At 40.9% G+C, this 12,776-nt stretch overlaps 1 protein-coding gene and 1 long non-coding RNA gene across 8 annotated transcripts; one reads left to right on the forward strand and one right to left on the reverse strand.

Annotated features, from left to right (window-relative positions):
* Nucleotides 1–1,380: 1,380 nt before the first annotated feature.
* Nucleotides 1,381–4,166, reverse strand: LOC130166721 (uncharacterized). The gene is made up of 3 exons (XR_008827195.1): nt 4,029–4,166; nt 3,810–3,912; nt 1,381–1,773 (listed from the first exon to the last, which is right to left on the reverse strand). It is a non-coding gene; the product is annotated as an uncharacterized LOC130166721 (long non-coding RNA).
* Nucleotides 3,229–12,437, forward strand: trim25 (tripartite motif containing 25). Of its 7 annotated transcripts, none has more exons than XM_056372440.1 (11): nt 3,229–3,386; nt 3,675–4,266; nt 4,833–4,928; nt 6,496–6,729; nt 7,596–7,776; nt 7,865–7,891; nt 8,245–8,301; nt 8,405–8,500; nt 8,891–9,031; nt 9,167–9,226; nt 9,324–12,437. In XM_056372440.1, exons 2-11 carry the CDS (start codon nt 3,682–3,684, stop codon nt 9,854–9,856), a joined length of 2,010 nt encoding a protein of 669 aa, XP_056228415.1. In that variant the 5' UTR covers nt 3,229–3,386; nt 3,675–3,681; the 3' UTR covers nt 9,857–12,437. The 7 variants fall into 7 exon arrangements, with proteins under 7 accessions (XP_056228415.1, XP_056228416.1, XP_056228418.1 ...); XM_056372441.1 differs by having other exon boundaries at nt 7,596–7,764; XM_056372443.1 differs by lacking the exon at nt 8,245–8,301.
* The last annotated feature ends 339 nt before the right edge of the window (nt 12,438–12,776 follow it).

Below are 12,776 nucleotides of genomic sequence, written 5' to 3' on the forward strand. Positions count from 1 at the left end.
TGAGTTCTGTGATGCATCTGTTTGGTTTTATTGATGTAGCAATGGAGAGCTGATGTATGGGATTCCAGCAGAGAGACTGCTTCCTACTGTTTCAACTGCTCCTCCAAGTAACACACCCGTGTCACAGTAAGTCAGCCTGGTTGGCTCTTGATCTGTGGCAGTTGTCACCAACTGGGAGACCAAAACAAAACCAGATTCATATCAAATCACAGTCACTTCATATTTCATTTCTTGCAGCTGGGGTTTGATTTCAGGTGTCTGTTATTTGTCTACCAAGATTCCAGCTGACTGTTTCTAAAATACTTGTCTCCTCACAGTTTTACACAGTGGTGATACATGCTCTTATAATGTTTCCCATAGAAAGAGAAAGCGTGAGAGCCAGCAAGGTGATGGCTGGCCATACGTTAAGAAGCCGCCCAACGCCTTCATGCTGTTCAGGAAGGAGCAGAGGCCAAACGTTGTCACAGAACTGAACATCAGCGATAGTGCAGCAGTAAATACTGTCCTTGGACAGAGGGTAAGTGTCTTCGCTCTGTGAGACACTTGAGAGATGCTCAGTGTCACACAAACAAAGTTTTCTGCAGTCATGCATCGAGCAGTGTCTAAGACAAAGACCCTTCTAAAGTCATTTTTGTTCTTTCTGTGAAAGAGAATGATTTTTATTTAAAGTCACATGACCAGAGGACAAACGTAAATTTAAATAAGAGGATTTCAAGCATTTTATGACACAAATACACTGTGGGACTTTGCATTGCTGGGCCTGCACATATTAATGTGGATCTGTGTGTATCTGTTGATATTGTTTGATGCTTGTGTTAGTGCTGTAGTCAGCCTGTAGCTGGATATCATCGTGTGTCGCTATCTGCTGACAGTGTGCTGACAGTGTGCTGTCATGTGTCCACAGTGGAGGGCGCTGTCGAAGGAGGAGCAGGCCAAATATTATGAACAAGCAATTAAGGAGAAGCAGCTGCACACTCAGCAATTCCCTCAGTGGTCATGCAGCGCCAATTATGTACGCACACGATGCTCACATACAACTCATACATAGTTACATCATTTCACTAGATGATGCAGTTATCAACCGACATCAGATGGAAAGTCTGATGTGTTTGCTTCTGTGTAGGGCAAAAAGAGGAAGAGGATCAGAAGGAAGGCTCCCACCACGGCTGAAGGTAGGACAATATTTCTGTGGATCTCAGTGTGTTTTCATGTGAAATGCAACGGAAACTAGATTACGTGACATTGACATTGACTTAAAAATTAAAGTTATGACCACCACAAAACAACTTCCCCACAAAGCGAAGAAGAACAGTGAGGTTCAGAACTTCCTTTTATCTTCAGCTGAAGAGCTGTTTTTTTATTTTTACAAACAAGTTCATAACTTGCAAGAAATACAACAAAAATTGTGATGTTTTGAAATTAAATGCAGCTTTATTGATATTGGTATCAATCAAAATATTAGTCAGAGCATGTTTAAGAAGCAGCATCTAGTTTTGGAAGTCTCAATGGACTGATCAGTCTTTTGGTTCGTTTTTATTGCAGCATCTGCATCTAGACCTGAGGAGGTGACAGAGCAAGTCATGACTCTGTGTTTGACCCCAGTGGAACCAGCAGTGATGGAGCCTTCTACCACCCAGACAGCCCAGAAAGAAGCTCCACACACACAGGCAGTAGTGAAGGAGGATCCAGTCCTGGTGACGGAGGCTCCTCACAGGCCAACAGGTCACAGTGTCAGTGTGACGCTTCCTTACATGGAGGCTCCAGTGACTGTTCCTGTGTGTGACATTGATGAACTGCTAAGGATGTATGAAGCGTGCATGTCCTCAGCACTGTACTGTAAAGAGTCCACCCACCCGGCCAGCGATGGAAAAGAGGACACACTCATGATGGAGCAGCTTGAACAAACCCACCCTTCACTACGCAGCTTCAGCTGCTCTCCTCTGCACTTCTTCTATCTGGACTGAAGACCCCCACCCCCCCACTACTACTACTACTACTACTACTACTACTACTACTAATACTACTACTGCATTTCTTCTCAAATCACAAATCACTTGACTCATGGTTCTGACTATGTTGCTTATAATTAAAAACTCTGCCTCTTTCACATGAACGTGCTCGTGGCCACACAGGTAATCCCAGGGTTAACTGAGCCAGTTGATAACCAGCCTTGTAGTGCAGGTTATCCAGGATGGCAAATGTTAGGTTCTTTAAGCCAGATAATGAAAAGTCATCCTGGGAATGTTGAACATGCTTCATAGTACAGGCCTCTGCTCTATATGAAAAGTGCCCTGAGATAACTTCTAATATTGACTGGACTTGATGTGAGTGAGTTTGAGTTTTTCAGACTCACACAATGTAAAGACTAACAATTATGTTCCTTACGTTGTAGGAGTAGGATCTTCAACAAACATGTCAAGTCTAGCCAAGTCATTTATGTATTTGTCATTTATCCATTTTCTCTCCCTTGGATTTCAGCAGCCTTTTATGTGTTGTTACATTTTGATAAATGTTTTTAAATGACATGCAAATGAATTAACTTAAAAATCACAGTCTATGTAAAAGAGCCTTTAGGCAGCAGAGTGAGGTTGAAATGTTTCTTCACATTTCTGGTCGGCTTCTCTGCAGGTGGTCGTGCATGGGCAGATGTGTTATCTGCTGGCGTCTCTTACGGGTTGATGCGAAATAAACTCTAAGGCACTTCACTTTGGCTGAAAACTTGATGATAATTAAAAGTCACAAAAGTACTCTGGGGCACATTTCGGCCCAAAGTGATTTGTAGTTTCACAAGTTAACTACACAAAAAAATACTTGAATCACTATGGATGTATCTGAACTACCGCCAAACTAGCTACTGCAAAATGTAGTTAAGTTAATTACATGTGGTTCACTGCCTCCCAACAACACAGACAACAACTTACCGCCAGTCTGTTACCTGCATCTCATCTCCTCCGGTACTGATGCTCAAACAGATCGCTGCGCGAGTGCTGCAACTTTTGAAGGAAACCGCGGAAGAAACCAATACTGTAGGCAAAGGGAATGTGTGACTCTTTCTTTATCAAAGTATGATTTATGACATTTATCAGAACATGTTTGACTCATTCATTCAAACTACATATTTTGAAATGAATAGTCGTAAAGTAAAATAAAATAACAAAAGAATATAAAAAGATTTCAAAGATTAGATATCCAGATATCAAACATTTAGCGAGTCACGCCCCGCCACGCCCCCTTTGCCTGAATAATGATGACGCGTTTGGTATCAGTCTTGATATCAACGGTTGTACTTCACGGCACCGCCACAGATAGTTGGAAGCTGAAGTAGGTCAATACCAAGCGACTCGGATTACTTTACCCTGCATTTACTGCACGCTTGAGGACTCAAGGTATTGTGGGACATTTGTCTTAAATATATCTTTTTACTTGCCGAAACATTGGTCATTGTTGTGGATCACAACATGAACGTCAGGCTCGGCGTCGCACTGAATGTTCAAATCTTTAGAAACGTTTATTTACATTTTACACACACATTTTTTATTCAACACTGCTATTTTGCCAGTTAAATACACTAAAATTAAATAATACCGTCGACATTAACAGTACATTTTAATTTCGAAGCGCTGTAGTTTCGTTTTCGTGCATTTCACAAGTTAAGTTTCGTTTCTCTCTCGCAGCCTCATCATGGCCGAAATGGTTTCTCTGATGAGTCTGGAGGATGAGCTCACATGCAGCATCTGTCTGAGCACCTTTGACTGTCCGGTCACCACCCCCTGCGGACACAACTTCTGCCAGGACTGTCTGCTCGCTACCTGGAAGGAAACGTACAGCTGTCCTCAGTGTCGGACCCACTTCGCCACCAAACCGGAGCTGAAGAAAAACACGGTCCTGAGCACCGTCGTGGAGACTTTCAACCTAAGGTTGAACAAGAACGAAGAAAGCCTGATTAAAGAGGAGAAAAAACCCGAGGAGAAGATGGTCATTCGGTGTGATACATGTATGGAAGCAGAGGCGTCCCAGACGTGCCTTACCTGCATGGCCTCTTTCTGCGAGGAGCACCTGCGTCCTCACCGGGAAAACCCAATTTTCCGTCTCCACCAGCTGAGCGAACCTGTCGGTGACCTGTCGGAGCGCATCTGCCCGGACCACCACAAGCTGATGGAGCTCTTCTGCAGCCAGCATGGCCGTCCAATCTGCAGCCTCTGCCTTCAACATGTGCACAAAGGCTGCTCCTTCACCTCTCCTGAGGAGCAGAGGAACCTGAAAGAGGTCTGTGTGTCAAAATACTTGGTTATCTGTAGTGGTATCTAGCCATACTGATAGTTTTGGCACAATTTCCTACGTTTTGTCATATTCATCTTTGGGTCCTAAAATGATTTGTTTGTTGTGCTCAGGGCATTTAAAATTGTGTTTTTAAGAAAATCAATAACAACTTGTTTTCCAGGTACAGTGTTTAATATTCTGACTAAACCACAGAACCATTCACAGATCCAACTGGGCAGAATATATTGTTGAGAGCACTTTTTGGACTATTTTTCTAAAATACTCACTGTGAAACAAAATGTCTATTTGTTTGTATTTGCCTTGCTCATTCAAAGTATTATAGAAATATTTTTTCTCAAGTGTGGCATTTTAAAATGATTTGTCAAGATTTTTGATGTTTGTTGAGGCCTGACAGACACCCACACTCAGGTCTTAAACTTTATTTTTCACTTTCAAAGTTACCACTTAACACAATCATCTCACAGGGCTCTGTGGAAAATAGACCATGACCTCCTGTGAACTGTGTGTCTCTGTTAGAATAACCTAAATGTGTCATGTGTCTGTGTTCATAGTCTGACCTGAGGGACAAGTTGGGTTTGCTGGATGAGAAGATTGTGAAGAATGAGACTGTTATAAATCAAATGAGGGACATGCAAAACAAGTTGAAGGTAAGTCTCACCATTTGTTTTGAAATGTACTGTACTGTAATCCAGATAAACACCAATGGGAAATTAATGGCCTGAAAGCCCAAAAGCGTACATTATTACATTATGTCTTTATATCTTAAGATATACCTTAATTGATCCCCCGTTTGCTAAATTTAATTTGAGCACAAGGGCATGTAGTTAAATTAAAGGAAAAAATGTCCATAAATATTTATACATTAGAAATGAGTTTAAAAAAAGATAAAATAGGAATAGAATATACAATAAATTAGATCTATCTGTGAACACATGTGCAATGTTTGTGTGTAAGCCAAGAATGTTTTGGCAGGGACATTTGTCTGGCTGAATCAAGTCAGCCTTGACAAATCAAGTGTGGCGAGGTTAATGTGATGTGGCAACCGGTTCTTGGGTAACAACTGGGACGAGTGTTCTGGGAAAGATGTGTCAGTTAGACCATATTTGGTCTCTACCAGAAGGTGGTGTTGACTGTATATAAGAGTCATTTGCACATGTGCTGTGTGTGTAACAGTATCCTCTGTGTGCACGTTAAAAAGAGTAATAAAGGAGCATTTCATCAATCTCACTCTGCTACAGTTGTTTCTTCCTTTTTCATAAGATAGAGGAAATTTCACTCACAGCACAGTGAAACACCCAAGCCTCCTGAGAGACAACAGTCTGCTCTCTCTTCTCCTGTAGAGGGCCTCAGTGTTGTCTGACCAGTCCAGTTTATTGTTGAGTTTCACTCATAGAAACTTGTAGGTGTCCACCATTTCCACACCCATCATTATAGTGACAGGGTCAACCACGAGCTCCTCGGTGGTCTTTATTTTAGGTGGTATGGTGTCATTAAGCAAATATCCTTTTATTCTATGATTATGTTGCCTTGAAAACTCCCTTATAAAAAAAAATCTGCCTGTCAGCTGTCAGTCCAAGCTGTCACTGGGTATCGTTAGTTGGTGACTAATTGGTTAGGTAAACATGTCAAAGAATCTATTCCTTTATCACATATTCAATGATCTAAATTAGGAGAGATATTTAATTATAGACTATATTTTATCTAGGCAGAATTCTCCATTGGTGAAACAATGAAATATTTGGGTGCAATGATGAGTTTTTGTGAGGAAAGCCGGTGCTGTACTTGGCATGGAGCTGGACCCCCCCACAATGGTATCAGAGAGCAGGTAATTAAACAAGCTGCCCAACCCCAACCAGCCCTTCCACAGTGCTCTGGTTAGCCAGAGAAGCACATTCAGTGGCAGGCTGATTTCTCTTGGCTTTTTAATGCCTCCCCACTGTGCATGCAGCTGGTCCATGGTGGTCACTGAGATGGGCTGAAACCAGAGCTGTGTGCTTGTATATGAATATATGTAAAATATTGTTACGGTATCGGTACAAAAACCCAGGTTTCTTATTGGAACCCATTTAAAAAGTTTTGAAACCATACGCAGCCCTACCTGAGACATGCTGAACATTAAAAAATGTTTTTTATTACAAGGCTATTGTATTTTAATAAGTTGCCCCTGTATGAACCTGTCTCATTACTGATCTGTTCATGGATCCTCTCCCCTAGGACTCAGCAACCAACAGGAAGAAAGCTGTGGCAGCTGACTATCAGCAGATGCGGGACATGTTGACCCGAGAGGAGCGCGATAGTCTGATTGCAGTCGATCGAGAGATGGAGAGTGGTCAGACCAAACTCAGGACTCTCATGAAAAAGTTCACTGAGAACATTGACAACATGAGCAAAGCTAAAGAAGATATCCACAGTCTTCTAAGTCAGTCCCAAACACTGGCCTTCCTACAGGTGAGTTACCACACAATGATTATATAACTTGTCAGCAGTAAAAGCAGACATGATGCCCACATGCCTCATCTGCCTCATCTTAGATATCTGAAAGCTGATTTGAGTAATTTAGTATGGAAACGGAAAGCTGCATAGACAGTAGGGAAAACGCATGTAAATGTGGAACAATACAGCAAGGTTAGCGAGTACGTGATAAAATGCTCTGCACAGGTGAGGAATTGTTGTCTAACAAATGAAACTACATTCCTAGCTGAGTCCAACCTTAATCCACCAGTTGTTCCTATTTCTTTCTGCCTGCCTGCCCTAAATAACAGACAAAACAAAAACACTGAGATCTTCTTTTGCCAGCCTTCCTCTAACAAGACTTGCCTGCACACACATACATGCAGTATCTCAGAATTTGCACTGGAGTAAAAAACATTAATATCGATAGGGTCACATGTTTTCAAAACTATCTTTTACATTAAGTATAAGTTGAGCTCTGCATATTGTGACTACAGAGAACATCATGTCTCAATAATTTGCCAAGTTATATATTGTATGTAAACAGTTTGTCAGAGACTGACACTGGTCACTCCTCTCATTTTGTTGTGTTGTAATTGAAAGCATTTATTAATGAATTCAGTTAATTCATAATTGACCTGTTGTTGAGAATTCAAGATCACATGTGTCAGAAGGAGGATTTTCAAGTCTACTGATAAAATAAACAGATTTTTTTTTAAAGGCTGCAATAACATATTAATATACATGAGACAGAACTTCAATCAGACAACTTCATTGATCATTCCAATGAGAGATAACGTACAGTTTTTGCCATCTTCCACATTATAAATTAATACAGCTTTATCTTGTTCCTCTGCTCACAGACCTCATTTACCATGCCCCCAGCCATAAACTTTGACCCTTACACCCCAAGAATCAACCTGGACTCCAAGAAGGTGATGGCGACACAGGCCTCTGGTGCTGCTCTGAAGGATTATCTGACAGAGATCTTTAAACAGCCTGTTGAGGCCAGAGTGCAAATGATTAAACCAGGTGAATATTCAGGTACATTTGTCAATTAAGCAGAAGTTTTAGCAGTTGACGATGTATCAAGAAAGTATAGCGAAGTCAATAATGTTCAATTTTGTTGCAGGAATTAACATTGATACTGTTGCATCTGGTGAGTGTGTCATGCGAGAATTGGTGAAAACAGAAATCTAATCAAAACAATAATCTAAAGACATTTCTCAAATTGGTGCTGAATTGGGTGGTGATGGGATATTGGGGTAACTGTTTTAAAGTCATTTGGATAAAGATAAAAAATAAAAAGACAGGGGCGTCGTGTGGCGTAGTGGTCTAAGCAGGCCCCCCATGTGTCGAGTCCTGCTGCATGTCATTCTCCCTCTCTGCCTCCCCATTTCCTGTCTCTCTCTACTATCCTGTCCAATAAAGGCACAAAAGCCCCAAAAATATACTTTAAAAAATAAATAAATAAAAAGACAGTTGTAATGACACTGTCTGGCATGTTCTCAGGTGAAAGAGCAGCCTCAGCATTTACACCTTGGAACCCTGGACGTCACCAGGAACCTGGTATGTTTGTCTTTCCAGCACATATGCTCTATGATGTGTGTAAAAAAAACTGACAAGGATTTATGAAATATGACATTTCATAAAATGCCTGTTCCTGTTTCAGAGTTTCAGTGCCCTTCAGGGCTTCCTGGATTTCCCATGTCCCACACTCCAGGTCCAGGTTCCCAACCAAAAGCAGGCCCAAAGAAGAAAGCTCCAAGTAAGGAAATGCCCAATTTTTAAGAAACTCAATCACCAGTTTATTGTTCAGTTTTTGTCGTAGAGAGGAGTTCATTTACGTTATGTTCACTTTGAAGGCTGCAGTTATTTGTCATGTAACACTTGAATAACTTACTTTCTCAATCAGCTTCCTACTCACACCAATGGGAGATGAACTCACTCTTCCAAAGTTAGAACAGCTTTTGTTTTTCCACTTTTTCCACAATTTGTCTTGATCGTCAAATCTGACTTTGCAGAGTGTTTTTGTTTTTTTGCTTGTTTGATTGTTGCTGATTTTCTTATGAATATTTAATGTTATAAAGTATTCACAGGCTTTAACAGCTCTGAATTTTTTTCTTCAGCTATAAAACAAATGTTTTTTTTTCTTTAGAACAAACCAAAAAACCTCCACAATCTGCTGAAGACATCCAGAGAAAAAAACTAGCCCAGTCAATGGAAAACCTGCTGGATTTTGGTGTGAAAGACAAACTCAGAGGCCGTCCTCATCCAGGTGAACCCAATCAGACACCAGGTACGTTGCTCCTGTTGCAGCCACAACATACAATTTTTTATTTATTTTATTTATTTATTTATTTATTTTTTAACATATGCAGCAGCACTCCATTTGCCTGCTGACAAATGGCTCTTTTGTCGTCTTCTGTTGCAGAAACTACAGACATTCCTCCAAACATTCTATCTGCTGAAAAAAGAACCGAGCTTCTGAAATGTAAGTGTCTGAGTGTAGCAGGTATCTTAGTCTCGTATGCTAGTAGCAACCAGGTTTGTTGTTTGAATGGTCTTTATCTTACTTCTGTACCTTCTAGATGGAACGGTGCTCACCTTGGATCCAAGGACAGCCCACAAACGCATCATACTGAGTGAGGACTTCACGAAGGCCTCTGTATCAGATGAGCACGCAAACTACCCCAACTGCCCTGAACGCTTTGCTGTCTGCTCCCAGGTTCTCACCTCCAAGGGTTTCTCTAGAGGGCGCCACTACTGGGAAGTCCGTATGAGCAGCAACAACTTCATTGGCATAGGTTTAGCTTATGGTAGCATTGACCGCAAAGGTCCCACCAGTCGGCTGGGCCGTAACGCTCAGTCCTGGTGTGTTGAGTGGTTCAACGTCAAGCTGTCAGCTTGGCATAACAGCAGCGAGACCGTGCTGCAAAATCCCAGTCCAAAGCGTGTAGGGGTGCTGTTGGATTGTGAGGGGGGCATGGCTACGTTCTATAACGTGGCAGACAGGGCGTATCCCCTCCACTCCTTTGTGTTCCCCTTTGCTGAAGCTGTGTATCCAGCTTTCTGGATTTTCTCAAGTGGCTCATCCATTTCTTTGTGCAAGCTGCAGGCATGAGGAGCATATGCACATATAATTACACACACACACACACACACACACACACACACACACACACACACAACGAACCAAGAAAATAAAGGAATATGTTAGTGGTTATTCTGAAAAGACACATACAGCTTGGAGTGTCACAGCTGAAATGGATGTCAAGAGTTAACAGAGCCAATGTCAACAGCTATTACCTCTACCTATGCTAGCTGTGATTTACACCGGCAGAATTTGTGGTTATGAGATCACAAAAATAAAGCTGGCAGAGCGTCCGTCTCTGGTAAAATAACTTGCATAAACTGCGTCCCAAGTGGCTGTGATGCACTTACAGTTTAACAGAACACGCATAACTCACTGTACACTTACTGTACAGCCTGTTTATGCCAGTGTGTGCCCTGCATCAACTGTGCAGACTATTATACACTGTAGAATGGTAATGGATGTGAATTTTATCACACACATCAGTACGGTGTTTTGATATAAAGGCTGCATGCGAAAAATTCCTGATTGTTATGGAGTTAGTGTGGCTATCAAAGTTATAGGGTTGGGCGATACAGCAAATAATTTGTCACAGTAACTCTTGATATTGTGTCATGGTATGAGTAATTTCTGGTGACCTTAAAGATTCAGATTGTGAAAACGACTAATGGACAGCAAACAAAAAAAAAAAGCTTGTCAGTATAAATTCTTATAAATCCTGCATGTGAAGTCCTGTTTGCTGTGGAGCTGCTGACACTCAAAAGTTTCCTCTGAAAGAGCGCTCATGTTTTCCATCTATCATACTTTATCTATCCCTGTTTGTGCAATTGTCCTTTCCTAAAGGATTGCCACGTGATTGGATAGAAAATCCGCTGTTTCTGTGATGCTATCTAATGTACACAAGCAGTGTTCCCCACAGACAACCTATTGAAGTGTCTCATTTTCATATAATTTTATCACCAAATCATTATATCATATCGATCAGTGAATATATTGTTTGTTTCACCCAGCCCTATATTCCTACTTCCTGAACTCTTTGACTGGTTTGGCGGATGAGAGAACAGACGTCACATAGACTCTGTTTGTATCAAGTTCACAGTCTCTTATTTTTTCCTTTTATACTTTAATGGCGTTTTGCCTTTATTGGTGGAGGTTTGATCCGGGAAATAATGGGTGGAGATAGGAAAGGATGATAAGCAGAAATGTTCCGAGGCCAGATTTGAACTTGGGATGTTATTTGCATGGTATAACCCATGCAAATAACAAGCTGTACATATTATATCTGTGGCAGGGACACAAAAACAAGAAGTCATCTGAATGCTCTGTTGGCTTTTCGTTAGGTGGCGGGAAGGTAGTAAGATGTACTGTGTAGTTTCACAGGGGGAAATTATTTGTTGCTTGATACAAAGTTTACCCTGGCCTGTAAGACGTGTTTGCTGAACCTTGGTGACATCAGTTACCGCGGCTCATTTCCTGATGTGGCACCACTGGAGTCCATCGGGTGGTAAAGTGGTTGGTCAGTGTGCATAGTGATCACTCTCAATCAGATGTAACGTGAGCGTGCTCGTCTTGCAGGTGCTAAAAGATGTGAAATGACAAACCATATGGGTGTCAAGCAGTATAGATCTGTCTACACAGTGTATAGTACATGAACAGTAAAGTTAGGCATTTGAACATGGTTCTCTTTGTTGTCTTGACAAAGGCGGTCTAAATACCAACTTCACCGCATTTCAGAGGCACAGAAGACACTGTTGTCCAGAGTGACTTAACTGATTTAACTGGTGAAGGTTCAGACATCGGTTAACTGATGGTTAAGTGAAAACATCTCTGTGAGATATTTCTGCAAGTGCACTTCATGTATGGGCCTTTTTTTGTATGAGGTTACATGCTGGTTTAAATAGGCACTATGCAGTGTTGCACTATTGCACAGAACGTCTGAACCTGAACAGTGATTTCCGCTGTTTTTACTATTTGCCGTTGCTTATCTTCACAATTGAGAGAGCTTTACCAAACCATAACGAGTGCCAAAGTCCTGATATTGTGTTGACACTTGTTGAGTCCTAAATAATACTATAGTGGTGTCCGTACTCAGTAGAATCAAGGAAGAGTTGTGTTATTGGCAACATTTGTCTTTATTGGTTATTGCTTCTTGCTTCTTGCTTCTGTTTTTGGCTCGTAAAATGTATCATGGACCAACCGCAGACTTCAGTGGCTCACACATGATTTTGTTGATCTGTTGTTGATTGTACCGTGCTGATCTTCAACTGAAATGTAGTTCATTATTCTTTGCATCAAATATTTTCAAGCGTTCCAGTGCATTGAATTTTACTCAAACTGCTGTTTGTTGAACCAGCTGTTGTATAATCCTTCATTGTTCAATTCATTGTTCAATTGTCCTGTGCTCAGTTTGTGAAACAAGTAAATCTAAGTGCTAGTTGATAGATTATTTCATATCTGTGTCTTCAGTGTAGTACATTGGTTAAATTTGTGAATATATGTGTGACTGTCTTAAAATTAAAAAAAAAAATTAATAGGTATTATGTTTAATATAACTAATATCTGTTTATTACAAATTAATGTGACTTCTATTAATAAATGTTCTTTTCTCTGAGATACTGTGTTCTTTTTAAGGGACAAGTGGTTTACAGAGCTCTCAAACATTTTAAGATATATTCCCTTTTGCCCTCTTTTCTACAGGTAACAGCATCAAAATTAACCCTCATAATGCAGCTGATAACTGATTCCATTGCAGCCTGATGAGAGAGACACACACACACAAATTTGTATTGTATCGTCTATTGTTGTATTCTTTTGGCAGGGAAAAGAAATCCATAAATTAGTGTTAAAAATGCCTGAGCTTTGTGCAGCAATAGGCTGTAATAACAAGAAAAACGGATCTGTATTTTCTTCCCGAAAAGACGCAGAGAGGTAAGTCTATACAGGGATAGAT

This window comes from Seriola aureovittata, chromosome 3 (genome assembly GCF_021018895.1).
Source record: "Seriola aureovittata isolate HTS-2021-v1 ecotype China chromosome 3, ASM2101889v1, whole genome shotgun sequence".
In the NCBI taxonomy this organism is placed as follows: domain Eukaryota; kingdom Metazoa; phylum Chordata; class Actinopteri; order Carangiformes; family Carangidae; genus Seriola; species Seriola aureovittata.

Bases quoted from the DNA above. Each gene is read 5' to 3' on its own strand.
- trim25 (XM_056372440.1), top strand. From the start codon at position 3,682: ATGGCCGAAATGGTTTCTCTGATGAGTCTGGAGGATGAGCTCACATGC. The intron at 7,892-8,244 runs GTGAGTGTGTCA...GCATGTTCTCAG, and splicing joins CATTGATACTGTTGCATCTG to GTGAAAGAGCAGCCTCAGCA. The intron at 9,032-9,166 runs GTACGTTGCTCC...CTTCTGTTGCAG, and splicing joins TGAACCCAATCAGACACCAG to AAACTACAGACATTCCTCCA.